Source organism: Pristis pectinata, chromosome 2 (assembly GCF_009764475.1).
Source record: "Pristis pectinata isolate sPriPec2 chromosome 2, sPriPec2.1.pri, whole genome shotgun sequence".
Taxonomy (NCBI): domain Eukaryota; kingdom Metazoa; phylum Chordata; class Chondrichthyes; order Rhinopristiformes; family Pristidae; genus Pristis; species Pristis pectinata.
The window spans coordinates 24,945,251-24,964,001 of NC_067406.1; the positions used below are offsets into that span (position 1 = coordinate 24,945,251).

Below are 18,751 nucleotides of genomic sequence, written 5' to 3' on the forward strand. Positions count from 1 at the left end.
ATTGGGACAGACTGCTGTTATAATAAGACTATGCATTAATCATGAGGAACATAACCTCAGCCCTGGAGAGGTCATACACAGTTCTGTATATGTCACACTAGTTTCTTAGTAAAAGGTCAGAATAACTGATCACTTGGATAAGAGTGGATTGCCCAGAGAAAGCCAGCATGGATTTAAGGAAAATTGTGTCCAACTTAATGGCTTTTTACATTAAGTAACAGAGAACCAGCAAGGGAAATGAAATGCAATTGGTGACTTCCAAAAGATGTTTGAGCAGCTGCAACTATTTAAGTAGAGGAGAAAAGAAAAACAGGAAACCACTGCCTGATATCTGTAATAAAGAAAGTACTGGAATCTATCATTAAAAGAGTAATGATAGGGCACTTAAAAAATAATAATAGAATAGGGTAGATTCAACATAGATTTATGAATGAGAAATCACATTTGACAAATTTGTTGAGGGGTTTTTCTTGAGACTGGAACTAGCACAATAAATAAGGGGAAACCAAATATGATAAGGTGCCCCACAGAGATTATTAAACAAAATCAGAATGCCTGGTATTGGATTGACACAGATAGGTTAATGTACAAATGTAGATTGGTTAGTGTAGGAATAAGTGTCATTTTAGAGTTGGGAGGTTGAGATTAGTAGGGTGCAGCTGGAATTGTTGCTAAGGCCACAGCTATTCACAACCTACATCGATGAGGAAATCAAGTGCAATATATCCACGATTGCTGATAATACAAAACTAGGTGGCGTTATCGGCTAGGAGGAGGATGTGGAGGCATCTCAGGGTATACAACAGACTAACCGAACTGGCAAGGAGGTAAAATTTCCCCCCATTATAATCTATCTACCAACAAAACAATAAAAGTAACCATCTACTCTTCAAACCTGCTCTGCCATTCATCAAGATCATGGCTGATCTTCCACCTCAATGCCATTTTGCTGCACTGCACCTATATCACTTAATATCCAGAAATCTATCAATTTCTGCTTTGAACTAACTCAAATGACTGACCCGTCAAGGCCCTTTAGGGTAGAGAACTCCAAAGATTCAACACCTTCTGAGTGGAGAAATTTCTTCTCATCTCAGACCTAAATGGCCCTAAATTCTGAGACTGTGACCTTGGGTCTGGACACCTGGTTCAGCCAGGGGAAACATATCCAATTTGTCAAGCCCTGTCTGAATTTTGCCAGTTTCAATGAGACCTCCTCTCATTCTTCTAAATTCTGGAGAATACAGGACTAGTCTATATAGTCTGTCCTTTCATGGTCCTATTTAATTGCAACAAAACATCTTTACTCCTGTACTCAAATATGCCTGTAAAGGGCAACATGCCATTTGCCTCCTAATTGCTTGCTGCAGCTTCATATTACCTTTCAGCAACTTGTGCAAAAGGACAGCTGGGTCCATTTGAACATCTCTCACCATAAAAAAAGTACTCTGCTTTTCTGGGTTTTTTTGCACAAATTTTAGTACAAATATATTCTCCTTAGGCAGTCCTTCAGGATCAAGGACAACTCATTTTGTGGGATCTGAAGTAGCTAATGAGGTAGTTTAAGAGGTGGTGTGATCCTTCCACTGCTTACACATACATTTCTGTGCATCCCCAATGCATGGCCTCAAGGTTGTCAATACCAAGCTGAATGTTTTTCCTCCACATCAAATGGTCATTGGCCAGGAGATACCCAAGAGATGGTGTAGATTTGCAGCTACTCACAAAATAAGAGAAATACTAAATAAGGAAACTTTGAATTCCTCAAATCAGTTTCTGTTTGCTTGGAAGTCTCCTCCCATGACAGCTCAGAATAGAATGGCTGTTTCAGGAACCAGGTGTCAGTAATGGAATATGGTCTGCCAAAGCTAATTGACCATGACGAACTAGTGGCTAAATGCCCAGGATGTTGGTCTGAGAGAAGATGCCACATTGGTTTGTTTATCCTTACTGAGAATTGAGGATTTTGTGGAGACAGCATAGGTAGTAATTTTCCAGTGCCTTGAGATGCCTGCTGTACACAGTCCAAGTCTCAGAAGCATTGAGGGCAGGGCAGGTCCGGTAAACTAGACTTTTGCCAGATTCGAGATCTCCATCTTCAAATATCCTTTTCTTCAATCACCCAAAGGCTGTGCTGACACACTGAATAGCACAATGACTGGCATTTTTACTCCAGAAGCAAGGTCACCTAAATCTCAGTAGCCAAGCTGTGTATGCAGAGGCTGCTTGCATTTGTTCAAACTCTAAGACACTGTGGCTAGTTCACCATAACACACAAAAGGATGGCTCCATATTCATGAGACCAAGTTCTTTTAATAAACTGCTCCCCAATGCACTACACTGCCCTCCAAAAATAAAGATTCACAAGTCCCTTGAAAATGTGGTCCATTTCTTGTGTCCTGGGAGCCACTGTCTGGCAAAGACATACAGCACTGATGAAATTCGTTACTGCTTTCAATACAAAAGGTCCCAGTGAAATGTCATCAGGAATATTATGTTCAAGTCTGTTCTCCCTCACCAAGGAAGAATATACTTGCAAAAGAGGGACTGCAAAAGGTTCACCAGATTTATTCTTGGAATGTTCGCTTGTTATACAAGCAGAGATTAAGCAGATGTGACCTATACTCATGTTTAGAAAAATGAGGAGGATATAAATAAGTAACATATTGGAAGATTTTGGAAATGAAAGTGAGATGCTTAAACTAGCATGCTGGAAACTAGGAGACCTGATCAATAAAGACATGGTTGAAGGCTACAATCATGTGGTTATAATGTACAAGTTACAGATCTTTCAAAATATAACTTGATATAGATCTTGAAATGACTTTGGGCCAAGAATCCAATTGGGATTGACAAATATCAGATGCCTGCAAACTAAATTAAAGCAATGGTACCCATTCAGAAATTTAAAATATTCTCATTTCCAAACCTAAACAACTGTTGCACTTCCAGTTATACACATTTTGAGGATTCACATTGGGCTAGTTTGTACTAACAGATACCATCATTTTTCCCTGCTAAAACTCAAATTTTAGAATTTATGTCCTGAAGTGTAACATTGATAACAAAAGAGAATCCATCCACTGAAGCAAGACAGAATCAAAAACTGCCTTTGAACCAGGTGTGGTTGAAGAATAATCAAAGAGTGACCTGTGAAGTTATTTTATTTAACTTTAACTGCAGAAATTAATTTCTGTGAAATAAGGCAGTTGAAATAATTGCATTGATCTCATCAAATGGCATATCAGTTTGCAGAAAGGAATTCTGTTCATTAACTGAATTGTAGACATTTTTTTCTTATATGTACAGTGGCATGCAAAAGTTTGGGCACCCCTGGTCAAAATTTCTGTTACTGTGAATAGCTAAGCGAGTAAAAGATGACCTGATTTCCAAAAGGCATAAAGTTAAAGGTGACACATTTCTTTAACATTTTAAGCAAGATTACTTTATTTTCATCTTTTACAGTTTGAAAATAACAAAAAAGGAAAAGGGCCCAAAGCAAAAGTTTGGGCACCCTGCAGGGTCAGTACTTAGTAACACCCCCTTTGGCAAGTATCACAGCTTGTAGACGCTTTCTGTAGCCAGCTAAGAGTCTTTCAATTCTTGTTTGAAGGATTTTTGTCCATTTTTCCTGGCAAAAGGCTTCTAGTTCTGAGAGATTCTTGGGCCATTTTGTACGCACTACTCTTTTGATGTTTGCTTCCAGAGTTTACTGGTACTTGATTGAATTCATTCTTCCCTCTACCAGTGAAATGTTTCCCGTGCCACTGGCTACAACACAAGCCCAAAGCATGATCGATCCACCCCCATGCTTAAAAGTTAGAGAGGTGTTCTTTTCATGAAATTCTACACCCTTTTTTCTCCAACCTTTCCTGCGTCCTCTCCACAAAATTCAGTGTCAGAAGTTTGCAAAGGAACATCTAAACAAGCCTGCTGCATTTTGGAAACAAGTCCTGTGGACTGATGAAGTTAAAATAGAACTTTTTGGTCACAATAAACAAAGGTATGTTTGGAGAAAAAGGGTGCAGAATTTCATGAAAAGAACACCTCTCCAACTGTTAAGTACGGGGGTGGATCCATCATGCTTTGGGCTTGTGTTGCAGCCAGTGGCACGGGGAATATTTCACTGGTAGAGGGAAGAATGAATTCAATTAAGTACCAGTAAATTGTGGAAGCAAACATTACACCGTCTGTAAAAAAGCTGATGAAAAAAGGATGGCTTCTACAACAGGGTAATGATCCTAAACACACCTCAAAATCCACAACGGACTACCTCAAGAGGCACAAGCTGCAGGTTTTGCCATGGCCCTCACAGCCCCCCGACCTAAACATCATTGAAAATCTGTGGATAGACCTCAAAAGAGTAGTGCATGCAAGACGGCCCAAGAATCTCACAGAACTAGAAGCCTTTTGCAAGGAAGAATGGGTGAAAATCCCCCAAACAAGAATTGAAAGACTCTTAACTGGCTACAGAAAGCGTTTACGAGCTGTGATACTTGCCAAGGGGGGTGTTACTAAGTACTGACCCTGCAGGGTGCCCAAACTTTTGCTTCGAGCCCTTTTCCTTTTTTGTTATTTAGAAACTGTAAAAGATGGAAATAAAAAAGTAATCTTGCTTAAAATATTAAAGAAATGTGTCATCTTTAACTTTATGCCTTTTGGAAATCAGGTCATCTTTTACTCACTTAGCTATTCACAGTAACAGAAATTTTGACCGGGGTGCCCAAACTTTTGCATGCCACTGTAATTATGCTCAACTCTTTTTGCATAACCTTGTGAAGGTAGATGTCCCACCAGTCATCTTAGCTAGATTATGCAAGGTAGAAAAGTAGCCGGTTAGGAAGTTTATCTACGGGATCAGTAAAGTAAGATCTGCTCTACTTTGCCCAGTGAAGATACCTGGTTATGTTACAATATGGTCTGATTGTGTGACAAAAAAACAATTTTTATTAGGCTTTATTATGGTATCAAGTGTTTTTACAGAGTTTGAAATGAGCAATAAAATTATATTTTATGGACCAATGTACAGCCAACAGCAGTCACACTGCAGCTTGGCCACCAGACTAAGACAGCCGGAAAGGAATAATACGCAAACAAAATATTTGGTAAAAATATATTTGAAAGTTTCAAACACCTGGGGTTGAAATTTAGATTTACCAGCAGGTTGCACTTCAACAGTGTGATTCATCTGAAAATGGAAGTGCAATTTATTTGGGATTAAGTCCACCTTCAACCATATTGTACTGACAAACAGCACCACATGATTAAATACCTAGGCATACTTATTTCTTTTTCAGAAAGTGAAAACTTTGGTGACAAAGAATAGAGGAGCACCTTCGATTTGGTTCATGGACCATTACAACCAGATTGCATAACTACAACATGGCAATTTAATGTGAACAAGTTCCAAATTACATACAAAACTGGGCAAGAACCATAGCATAATATGCAAAATAAATTACCAAGTTGCAAGACTAGAAGTGCACGTAGACAAGGATTGTGTTTTTAAATAAACGCCTTGCCGATAAACAAATGTGCCACTTCAGCAGGATATGGAATACTAGGCTTGATTTTCAAGCAAATACAACCAATTTCAAAATACAAACATTGAGTTTGTCCGAGTTGGCTGTCACATAACCAAAATTACATTGTTTGATGATTCCAAAATATCAATTCAAGATTACAGATACAAATCAAGGTGATAAAATTTGCTAACATGTGCTTCTATTGAGTGTCACTGAGTAAGTGAAGTCATTGCCCAATGTTTAACCCACATTCACACTGCTGAACTGAAAAACTGGTCAAATATCTTTTTGGTTAATTCAAAGCAGCCAACACATAATCTAGAGCTAGGTCATGCTTCATCAACCCTATTGAGTGCTTTTTATAGAATTAGTGAGTGTGATGGACGTGGCATTTCCCAAAACTTGGCAGCATATTGCACGAGACAAGCATGGGGAAAATAATGGGTGGGGAATTAGAGAAAGAATCACAAATTACTTCATTCTCGCAACTACATTTTAAATCCAGAAATAGCCACTGTTGGTAATCTCTGAACTGGTACATATGAAGGTAAACACATCGATAGTGTCAAATCTTGATCAGTTTTAACATTCTCAGAGTTAAAAGTTAACAATTTCAAAACTCATTCTTGTAGCCTCAACATATTACCTAGACTGACACACTAGGGCAATATTGTTTAAGTGCTGAAATGTCTAAAATATTTCCTTTCAGTTTAAAATTTAAAGCTGAAGCCCATCCGTCTTCTCAGGTGTCAATAAAAGATTGTGGTATTATTTGAAAAAACAGCAGGGCAGTTCTCAATGTCCTGATTATTTACCATGTAATTCTAATTTGTAGGATCTTCCAGTGCCGTTTCAATCTTTTGCTGTTATAATTGCGACTCCACTTGCATATAATTTTAGCTACCGAGACCTTCAACTTGTGAAAAACACCTTTTGAAAGTTTGTTCTTTTCTGCAGGCCACTAATCATTTAAGCAATTACAATTAATGCCACATTAGATGAAATTTTAATTTAGTTCAGTTTACCAACCATTTACGACCCAAATGGGAATCAGCAGGTGCTTAATTCTCCAAAGATAAATGTGTCATAAGATATAATCAATTAAAACAGCACATCCATGTTGAGTGTTGCCATAATGTCACTTGACCATAAACTCTCAGGTCTTTTGCTCTTTCTTGGGCTTCCTCCAAAGTCTATTTACTCAAATTTCTTCAACAAACTGCATTTCCACCCACTTTTTGTTTTAAAAGATCTGTGACTTTCTTTTGCCAATTTTATCATCTTACCAAAATACTTTCTTTGCCACTCAGTATATCTTTTATAAGCAGTTGCATGTCTGCACACCTTTCAGCCCTATATCAATTCAACAGTAAGCAAAAGCAGCCATAAAAGAACCATGTGGAATACCCAATCACCAAGAGATTCCCCAAGGTTTCCTGCATTATAACTCTTATCCAAATTCCCTCCTTATTCATTCCCCTCCACAAATCAAACCACAGCCTCCAGCCCTGAAAATCAGCTTATGTATGGTACCTTAGAGTTTTGAAAGTCCATGTCCAAGACATGTACTCTACTTCCAACATTTCTCTACCCAATTTCCTTAAAACAAAGCTTAATCAGATTCCCTTCCAAGTTCTCCGTTGGTTGCTTTTAACCTTTTAATTATTTACATTCAATAAAATTCTCACTCCAGCATGCTATCTAGGAATATCACGCTGCTATTCCTAGATATTTAGGAATACTCTACTAGAGGATTTCAGCAATAAACCTTGACTGCCATGGAAACTAGACCCAAACTGGATCTTTTTTTAGGCAGTGGAGAATTTTTAAACTCTATACACATCATAAATGATTAAGGCGCATGGGTTGCATGGTGACTTGGTAGATTGGATTCAAAGATGGCTTGGCCATTGAAGACAGAGGTAGTAGTGGAGGGGTGTTATTCTGACTGTAGGCTTGTGACCAGTGGTGTTCCTCAAAGATCAGTGCTGAGACATCAGTTTGTGATATATACAAAACGATTTGCATGAAAATGTAGATGGGCTGATTAGTAGATTTGCAGACGACACAAAAATTAGTGGGGTTGTGAATAGTGAGGAAGGTTGAAGGATTCAGCAAAAGAGAGACCAGTTAGAAACAGTGGGCAGGGAAATGGCAGATGGGAGTTTAATCCAAATAAATGTGAGGTGTTGCACTTTGGGAGGTCAAATGCAAGAGGAAAGTATATTGTAAATGGCAGGATCTTTAGGAGCAATGATGTACAGAGGGATCTTGGGGTGCAAGTGCATAGATCCCTGAAAGTGGCAACAACACAAGTAGATAGGGTGGTAAAGAAAATATATGGCATACTTGCCTTCATCAGTCAAGGTGTGGAGTTTGAAAGCCAGGGAGGTCTGCTGTAGCTGGATAAAATTTGGTCAGGTCACATTTGGAGTATTGTTGGTAGTTCTGGCCACTGCATTACGGGAAGGATGTGGAGGCTTTGGAGAGGGTACAGAAGAGGTTCACCAGTATTTGTTGCCAGAATTGAAGAGTATGAGCTATGAGGAAAGGTTGGACAAATTTGAATTGTCATCTCTGGAACATCAGGTGCTGAGGGGCAACCTGACCAAAGCATATAAAATTATAAGAAGAATAGACGGGGAGATAGTCAGAGTCTTTTTCCCAGGATGAAAATGTCAAATACTGTTCTACGATCCACGTTCATACTTCTTAATAAATTGTAAAACCCCAACAATCCACCATCAAGATGAGAGGGGGGAAGTTTAAAGGAGATTTACATGGCAAGTTTTTGTTTTACACAGAGTGGTAAGTGCTTGGAATATGCTGCCAGGGGAGGTGGTGGAAGTGGATATAATAGCAATGTTTAAGAGACATTTAGACAGGCACATGAGCAGGCAGGGAACTGAGCGACGTAGACTAAGTACAGTCAAACGTGCAGTTTAAATTGGCATTGTGGTCAGCACAGGCATCATGGGCTGGAGGGCCTGTTCTTGTGCTGTATTGTTCTACATTCCATGTTCATATTTCTTAATAAATCGTAAAACTCCAACAATCCACTATCCAACTTTTCAGAAATCCGGACGGTTTGGCATCCAACTCGCCGGTGCCCCAGTTCCCACGATTGCCTTTAAACACACTGTGGCTCCCACATATTTAGTTATTTTGTTTTAAAGAAAATGTGACATAATATTTTCTCTTGAACCCTGTGATTTCAAAAGGGAAGGCAGGAGTCATGGCGATCACAGGAACCACAGCCCCAATGAGCAGGTGCTGAACCATTGGGATTTCCAAAATGTTATATGGCAAATTGTCAAAGTTGTATTAAGAAATTTGTCTTTGTAAATTTAAAAAATCTCCACCACCTCAAAGAGGATCAGGTTCGGTGCAGTTTCCATGATAGACACTATTTGCCAAAAAAAAACTTGAGTATTCCTAAAGTTAAATTTTCTTTAAACTAGCAATAACGTGCAAATATAAGCACTTTAAAGAGATTACCACAGAACATTTTCAATTCCAAGGGTACATTGTGATGACTCACTAATGCAACAGCTTTCTAGAAATTCATGTCATCTAATTTAAATGCAGGTGCACTGCAAAGTGGATCTCCAGGAGGACATCACCTTTATTGAATTTGTTGAAAATAGATTTGATTATTTAATTCACATGACTTTCATATCAAAAAACATTCTGGTATTTAGAACTGAATAAATATCATCTCTCCTTTTTACTGATTACTCATAGAGATTTCATTTAATTTAAGTAGAGAAGTAAACAAATACAACCTCAACTCTTATTTCATGATGTGGTCTCTTTGAACTACTCAAGTCATTACAGGTGGCACAGCGAGAGGAGCTGCTGCCTCGCAGTTCATGCAACCCTCGACCAATCCTGACTTCCAGTACTGACTGAAGTTTGCATGTTCTCCCTGTAATCAACTGGGTTTCCTTCAGGTGTGCCAGTTTCCCAATTTCCACTGCAATTTGCCTCTTATGTAGGTGGGTAGTGGAATTAATGGGAATGTGGAGAGGATAAATTACAAAAAAAAAATCAGGAAATGGGATTTCCCAGTGAGCCAGCATAGATTCAAAGGGCTAAATGACCTTTTTCTATGTTAGAAGGAAATCTTTATTAATAGGTTTGTATAAAAGAAAAGTTACAATTGATCTTACCCAAGCTGTGGTTAACTGGTGATAAGGTACTTGGCGACATTTCTGCAGGAGACCCTAAAGATGAAAACATTGGTCATTTTAGAAATATCCAAAACAAAGCAATTGCACCAACCTCAATTTTATACAATTCAGTTCCTTCACTATTTATTACAGATTAAATTTACGTATCTTAAACTAAATTTTTGTCACGTCTAGCATAAGGTCCAAAGAGTTAAAAATACATTTCTCTTTATGGTGAATTAGCAGAAAAGTACCACAATCTATAGTTTTCTTTTAAATGCAAAACCAAGGTTAATGGTCTTAATATATTAGCATAAATAAACTGATTGTAAATTCACTAACAGAAAATAGATGCCAACCTGTATCCATACTTTGGTTCATTTGTTGATCACTGGTCTCTCCATCTTCACTGATGTAGCCTGGGGGTGGTGTTTCTATTATAGTGAAAGAGGAGCTATCTTATTGTTGTTGAAGTGATCAGATGCCACTTTAAACTGCGTCCAGTAAGAGAACAATTTACTACAATATTAACACCTGTAAAGTCCGAATTACATTCAACTGTTTTAAATATCAAACTAGATTAAATATCCCAGAGTTTTGAAAGAGGGAGTTACAGAAATAGCAAATGCTCTGGTCATCTTCCAAAATTCTATAGATTCTGGAATTGTCCCTGTGGATTGGAGGGTCTCAAACACAACCCCACTATTTAATGACGTAGTAAAAATATCAGTAGGCAGCAAAATATTGCTGGAATCTATAACATATCATATCATAACAGAACACAAATGAACAAGAGGATTGAGCAGTCACCTTGGATTTATGACAGTGTAGCGGCTAGCTACACATTACGAAATGAAGACACAGAGTCGCTGGTTTGAAATCAGAAGTCGAATGAACGACAGGGGCGCAGTGTGCCTTTAATATCCGAAAACTTCCCGCGCTACAGTTCCCGCACTGACGTCACGCGCGGGTCACCTGACCTTCCCGCGCTCGGGCTTTCCTAGCCCGACGATGGGGAAGAAGGAGGGCCCCGCGCCATCTTGGATCGGGGCCTCCGACGACGTTTGCTACGTCGGGAGCTGGTTCCATGTCGATGTGGTGAGTTGCTACATAACCCCCCCGGCCCCAGAACCGGCGATACCGTCGCGAAAACCAGAATTAAATAAACTATGACTTGGGTGGCCTGCCCCTGCGTCGCACTCACTGGACCACCACAGGTTGGTCCAAGTCTAAATGAGCCGGCTTCAGCCGGTCAATTGTAAAAACCTCCTTGCGCACCACCCCCCCACCAATGTCCAGCACAAATGTGGACCCATTGCTCCTGACGACCCGGAATGGCCTTTCATATGGCTGCTGCAGCGGTGTTCGGTGCACACCCCTCCTGACAAAGACAAACTTACAGTCTTGGAGGGAAGTCGGCATACAGGTCGGGGCCTGTCCGTGTCGCGAGGTGGGTATCAGGGCCAGGTTTCCAAGACGCTCGCGCAGCCGGTCGAGCGCCGCAGCAGGTATTCCTCTGGCCCCCAAAGGGCTGGTAGGAACTCGCCCAGGATGACTAAGGGCGTCCCGTAGACCATCTCCACAGACAAGGCATACAGGTCCTCTTTCGGCACGGTGCGTATCCCCAGCAGGGCCCAGGGGAGTTCGTCTACCCAGTTGGGCCCCTTAAGGCGGGCCATGAGTGCTGACTTCAGGTGTCGATGGAACCTCTCCACCAGCCCATTAGATTGCAGGTGATAGGCCGTGGCGAGGTGGATCCGGGAACCCCACAAGTCGGTGACGGCAGACCACAGGCCGGAGGTGAATTGAGCTCCCCTATCTGAGGTGATATGCGCCAGGACACCGAAACGGGCCACCCAAGTTGACAAAAGGGCCCGTGCACAGGACTGGGTGGAGGTGTCTGCAAGGGGAATGGCTTCAGGCCAGCGGGTAAAACTGTTGACAATCGTGAGGAGGTACCGCGCTCCTCGGGAGACTGGGAGGGGGCCGACCAGGTCGACATGGATATGGTGGAACCTCTGGCGGGTAGGTTGAAAATCCATTCGGAAACCTGCTTACGCAGACCATGCCAGACGAACTTGTCGGACACCATCCGGACAGTAGTCTAGATGGATGGGTGTGCGAGGCTGTGGATGGATTCAAACACCCGTCGGCGCCAGACAACTGGGACGATGGGGCGGTGTCTACCTGTGGAGATATCGCAGAGCAGGGTGCACTCACCGGGGCCTACCAGTAGGTCTTGCAGTTGCAGGCCCGAGACTGTGGTGCGATAGCTGGGCATCTCCATGTCCGTTCGCTGTGCCTCTGCCAAGGTGCCAAAATCCACCCCCAGGACAAAACTTGGATGGTGGGCCGTGACAGTGCATCCGTGACCACGTTCTCTTTCCCAGACAGATGGCGGATGTCAGTGGTGAACTCTGAGATGTATGACAAGTGCCACTGCTGCCGTGCTGACCAGGGATCTGAGACCTTGTTGAAAGCGAAGGTCAACGGCTTGTTGTCGGTGAAGGCTGTAAACGGCCTGCCCTCCAAAAAGTGTCGGAACTGTCTGACGGCCAGGTACAACGCCAACAGCTCGCGGTTGAAGGCGCTATATTTGAGCTCTGGTGGTCGAAGGTGCTGCTGAAGAACGCCAGCGGTTGCCAACGCCCTTCGATAAGCTGCTCTAGAACCCCTCCGACTACTGTGCTGGAGGCAGCGACCGTGAGGGCATTCGGGATGTCCGTACGAGGATGCACCAACATGACCGCGTCCGCCAAGGCCTGCTTGGTTTCGACGAATGTGGTGCGAGCCTCTTCCGACCAAACAATGTCCTTGCTTCCGCCCGACAGGAGAGCGGACAACGGGCGCATGATGCGGGCCACGGATGGTATGAACCGGTGATAAAAGCTTACCATACCGAGGAATTCCTGCAGGCCCTTGATGGAGATGGGTCTGGTGAAATGGCGGATGGCGTCGACCTTTGCAGGCAGGGGCATGGCGCTGTGTTTGTCAATCTGATGGCCCAGGAAATCGATTGTCTCAAGCCCGAACTGGCATTTGGCTGGGTTGACGGTCAGGCCGAAATCCCTCAGGCGAGGAACAAGTTGGTGGAGGTGCGTGAAATGTCCCTGGCGGCTGCTGCTGGCGATCAAGATGTCGTCGAGGTACATGAAGGCGAAGTCAAGGTCGCGCCCGACCACGTCCATCAGTCGTTGGAAGGACTGATCAGCGTTCTCGAGGCCAAAGGGCATCCGGACGAATTCAGAGGCCGAAAGGTGTGATCAGCACTGTCTTTGGAATGTCGTCCGGATGCACGGGGATCAGGCCATACCCGCGGACGAGGTTGACCTTGGAAAAAATGGACCGCCCATGCAGGTTGGCAGTGAAGTCCTGAATATGCGGCACGGGGTACCGGTCCGGAGTAGAAATGTCGTTCAGGTGTTGGTAATCACCACAGGGTCGCCAGCCTCTGGTTCCCTTGGGGACCATGTGTAACAGAGAGGCCCATGGGCTGTCCGACCTGCAGATGATCCCCAACTCCTCCATTTTCTTGAATTCCTCTTTCGCGAGGTGCAGCTTGTCCGGGGGTAGCCACCGGGCGCGAGTGTGGAGGGTAGAGCCCTGGGTGGGGATGTGATGCTGGACGCCGTGCTTGGGCAAGGTGGAGGAGAACTGGGGCGTTAGTACTGACGGAAACTCTGCCAGGACTCTGGCAAACTCGTTGGTCGACGTGGTGACGGAGTCAAGATGTGGGGCTGGTAGCTTGGCCTCACCCAACGAGAACATTTGGAAGGTCCTGGCATGTATCAAACGCTTACCCCGCAGGTCAACCGGCAGACTGTTGGCGCGAAGGAAGTCTGTCCCAAGGAGTGGTTGTGTGACAGCGGCCAGGATGAACTTCCAAGTAAAGTTGCAGGTGCCGAACTGGAGGTGCACCAAACAGGTGCCAAAGGTCCGAATGGCGCTACCGTTGGCAGCTCTGAGGGCGGGTCCTGGTGTGCAGTTGCGAGTCTCGTGGCTGTTGGGAGGCACGACGCTGACTTCAGCTCCGGTGTCCACTAGGAAACGACGTCCGGAACGCCTGTCCCACACATGCAAGTGGCTATCCAGGTGGCCAGCCGCCGTAGCCATCAGCGGCAGCTGGCTCTGGCGTTTCCTGGAAACCTACACGGTGGCCGGCACCTGCGGGCGTCAGCGCCCCACCGCTGGTAGTAGAAACACCATTGGTCGGTTGGTGTCTCAGATCTGGTGGCGGGTGGGGTGCGTTCGATAGCCGGGTCTGGCCTGCTGGACCACTGGGTACGTGGCATGGCAAAGCGCTCAACAGACACCCCGCTCTCCTTTCTCGGCCGCCAAAGGACATCCGCCCGGGCAGCCACCTTCCGGGGGTCGCTGAAATCAGCATCTGCCAGGAGCAGGTGGATATCATCGGGTAACTACTCCAGGAAAGCCTGCTCAAACATCAGGCAGGGTTTGTGGTCGTCAGCCAGAGCCAACATCTCGTTCATGAGCGCAGAGGGGGGGTCTGTCACCCAACCCACCGAGGTAGAGGCAGCGGGAGGCTCATTTGCGTCGGGAAAGGCCGAAAGTCTCGAGAAGGAAGGTCTTGAACTTATCGTACTTCTCCTCCTCCAGGGGCACCTGAATGAAGTCCTCGACCTGGGCTGCGGTGTCTTGGACAGATCTTTAAGTTCTCAGGCTTTGATTAATAGGGTACTGCAGGAGTACTTGAGGTGCAGTTATTGACAATTTTAGCTGAGGGAACCAATTGTTATATTTCCAGGTTTACTGATGATACTAAGCTAAGTGGTTTGAGTGTAGGACTGAGAGGAGCAAAAATTTCTTAATGAAAAGTATGATTAATCTTTGGAATTCTTTACCCTGGAGGCTCAGTTTCCAAAAATTGGTCCTAGTTTTAAATTAACTCAAGGTGGTGGTTGTAGGTTTTGGAGGTACTGTCAAAAACATGGTGAGTTCCTGCAGTGCATCCTGTAAACTGAGCACACTCTAACCATGCCACAGAAGAAAAAAGGTTATGCTGGTGAAATGGAATCCAATAATGCAGGCAACTTTTTTTCCTGTATGGTATTCAGTTTAGAGTGTCGTTGATGTCACTCTCAAAAGGAAAGAGTACAATATTCCATCATCTCCCACTTAAACGTCAGAAACAGAAATGTGTCAATCGGCCCCTCAAGTCTTCTGCACCCATTAAACAATTTCATGGCTGATCCTATCCTGGCCTTAGCACCAACTCCCCATTTTCTCTGCCTATCCCTCTACTTCCTCAGCTCATGACTAGTGCCTGGGGTAGTTGCATTCTCTCATTGGAGATTCATGCACCACACAATGTCTCTTTCCATTCATCAACCCATGTTTACACAGGAATTGGAACTTGTACAGGAATTTGGAAGACAAGGTATGATACATTACCTGTAATACAATTTGTCCAACTATACAGTCACTGCAAACCAACAAATTTCCTTTTTATATATCAATACACTGAATGAATTGCATTCTGAATGGATTAACTTTACCCAAACTTTAAATAACTTTTAAAGAAATGCAGTCTTTTCATCAAAATTTAAGAAAAATCTATACATTTTCAGCATTTCAAAAACCATTTTCATTTCCTTTGGTATAATCATATGGATTTTCATTCTTTCCAACGCACCGAAGATAGCAATGAAATCTACATGACCAATTACTAAATGTATGATTTGCAACAAAATGCCTTTGATGTAACGTCAGACCAGAATTCCCACCCTCCACCATCTCAAACCTCCTTCCTTCTCTCCTCCACTTCTAGCAATAGAAAGTAATTCCATATGAAATACTATCTTCCCAATAATATGTGTTATCTTGTACTTCATCACATTTAACTTCCATTTGTTCATTTGCATAATTTATATTCATAATTTAGCTTTTTTTTTAAAAGATTTTCACTAGAAACAATTATTTTATCAAGGACAATTTTGAACATTGTACCCACCTCAAAGTTGCATACATTGTCCCTCAAAAGAGCACATACCAGTTAAACTCTTCACCTTTGCTTTCTAATTCTCAAGATCAACTTGCTACTTATCCTTCATTTCGCTAGTAATTTAAATCACTTTAAAACTTTAAGACAAATGCAGACCCTCACATCTTTTGAAAACACTGGAATATTTTCATCCACTACTTTGTCCATCTTTTCATTGTTGAACAGAGACCCATTTCATCCAAACCATAACTTCCCTTTCTAACATTAAAAAAACCTAACAAAACTTAAAATGGAACAGAATTTAGAATTCAAGTTATCAATAACTATTCCTGATGTGGTACATCAAGCTGCATTCCCTTCATGCTGAAACAAGGTTGCTCAGAGTGCAAAGCAGTTAACTCCACTGTAGTTAGTGGAACTGTTTTAAAAAAAAATTAATACCTGGGATATAGTTGCTCTGTGGTTCTATTCCAGATGGAAAATTAGTGTTTTCAGGGATGGAATGAGTGTAGTCATCAAGTGGGGGCAATTCTGCTGGAATTTCAGTGTGTCGTGGCACCAGTACAGGAGGCAAAACTGAAACCAATAGTACAAATAATTAATAATGCTGAAACTTTATATTCTGTTCTGGAACTTAGATTTTCTGTTTAACAGTAACAGTAGCAAGATAGCTGCAGCATAATCTAGTTAAAGAATTTATCCATTCTTCCCATTTACATAAATGATAAATCAGTGCCATATAGAAAAATCAAAGAGTACCTGAAGGTGGTAGTGTTTCATTTATTGGCTAGGTGTTTTCTCTTTTTTCCCCCCACGAGGTGGTTGGGGGGGGTGGTGGTGGTGGGGGAAGGAAGAGAGATTTCTCCAACTCCAGTGTCAGGAGGGATATGCACTGAACAGCCATTTTCATTTCTATGCAAATCTAGTTGCTAAGAGACTTTTTTTTTAAAAAGAGTAAAATATCTTCCAGCACAAAATTCTTGCAACTGAAGACAAATAAAGAGCATCTCCATTCCTATGAACCTTTTGGGTTGAAGTGCCTTTAGAGCAACCTACCAACCCCAAATGGTTCAAATATATCCATGGAACACTCCTTAGAGTCTAATATTCCAGATGTATAAACGTATAATGAATTGAAATTGCATTGGGTCTTCAAAAGAAACAAAATTGATTACTGGTATTCACCAGCAAATCAAAATACAAAAAAGGCACACAATATGAAGTTTCCTTGTTTAAATACAAGACAAACACATTATATAATATTAAAAAAAGAACTTCATGTTCAGCAAGTCCAATTTAAGATGTTATCCCTGGGAATAGCTTCTTCCTGTTTTATCAGGGCACTTTTATTCCAGTTGCAAGAGTTTAAAAAATAAACCAGTACAAGTCCCTGCAGGTACTAATATTGTCTGCATGGGTCTAACTCAATATGCATTATTAATCTGAAAGGTGACATACTGGTATTATTAGAACATAAAATAGTATTCTGTGTTCTAATAATACCTTCGGCCCACAATATTGTGCCGACCTTTAAACCGCGCCTAAGACTATCTAACTTCTTCCTCCCACATATCCCTCTATTTTAAATTCCTCCATATGCTTATCTAACAATCTCTTGAATTTGACCAATGTACCTGCCTCCACCACCACCCCAGGCACATTCCATGCCCCAACCACTCTCTGGGTAAAAAATCTCCCTTTGATATCTCCCTTGAACTTCCCACCCATTACTTTAAAGCCATGCCCTCTTGTATTGAGCATTGGTGCCCTGGGGAAGAGGTGCTGGCTGTCCACTCTATCTATTCATCTTAATATTTTGTATACCTCTATCATGTCTCCCCTCATCCTCCTCCTCTCCAAAGCCCTAGCTCCCTTAGTCTCTCCTCATAATGCATACTCTCTAAACCAGGCAGCATCCTGGTAAATCTCCTCTGCACCCTTTCCAATGCTTCCACATCCTTCCTATAATAAGGCAACCAGAACTGGACACAGTACTCTAACTGTGGTCTAACTAGAGTTTTATAGAGCTTCATCATTACCTCACAGCTCTTAAACTCAATCCCTCAATTTATGAAAGCTAACATCCCATAAGCTTTCTTAACTACCCTATCCACCAGTGAGGCAACTTTCAGGGATCTGTGGATATGGACCCCCAGACCCCTCTGCTCCTCCACACTACGAAGAATCCTACCATTAACATTGTGCTCTGCTTTGGAGTTTGTCCTTCCAAAGTGTACCACCTCAGACTTCTCCAGATTGAACTCCATCTGCCACTTCTCAGCTCTGCATCCTACCAATGTCCCTCTGCAGTCTTCGACAATCCTCTACACTATCCACAACACTACCAACCTTTGTGTCGTCTGCAAACTTGCCAATACACCCTTTACCCCATCATCCAAGTTATAAATAAAAATCATGAAAAGCAGAGGTCCCAGAACCGATCCTTGTGGGACACCGCCAGTCACAGCCCTCCAATCTGAATGCACTCCCTCCATCACAACCCTCTGCTTTCTAAACGCAAGCCAATTCTGAATCCACATGGCCAAGCTTCCCTGGATCCTATGTCCTCTGACCTTCTGAAGAAGCCTACCATGTGGAACCTTGTCAAATGCCTTACTATAATCCATGTAGACCACATCTACTGCACTACCCTCATCAGTCTTCCTGGTCACCTCCTCAAAGAACACTATCAGGCATGAGAGACATGATCTGCCCTTCACAAAGCCATGCTAGCTGTTCCTGATCAGACCATGATTTTCTAAATGCCCATAGGTCCTATCTCTAAGGATCCTTTCCAACAGCTTGCCCACCACATACGTAAGGCTCACTGGTCTATAATTCCCTGGACTATCCCTACTACTTTTTTTGAATAAGGGACAACATTTGCCACCCTCCAATCCTTTGGTACCATTCCCGTGGACAACGAGGACTCAAAGATCCTAGTCAAAGGCTCAGCAATCTCCTCCCTCGCCTCGCAGAGCAGCCTGGGGAATATTCCATCAGGCCCCGGGGACTTATCTGTCCTAATATTTTCTAGCAGCTCCAACACATCCTCTCTCTTGATATCAAGACACTCTAGAACATTAACCTTA

The 18,751-nt window shown here is 42.7% G+C and overlaps 1 protein-coding gene across 4 annotated transcripts in view; it reads right to left on the reverse strand.

Annotated features, from left to right (window-relative positions):
* smad2 (SMAD family member 2) overlaps window positions 1-18,751 on the reverse strand; it is a 95,242-nt gene that overhangs the window by 22,369 nt on the left and 54,122 nt on the right. For all 4 annotated transcript variants that reach the window (XM_052037064.1, XM_052037073.1, XM_052037089.1 and 1 more), the window contains 3 exons: window positions 16,101-16,235; window positions 10,057-10,131; window positions 9,698-9,751 (listed from right to left, as the gene is read on the reverse strand). In XM_052037064.1, coding sequence (XP_051893024.1) covers window positions 9,698-9,751; window positions 10,057-10,131; window positions 16,101-16,235 — 264 coding nt within the window. The remainder of the gene's footprint in view (window positions 1-9,697; window positions 9,752-10,056; window positions 10,132-16,100; window positions 16,236-18,751) is intronic.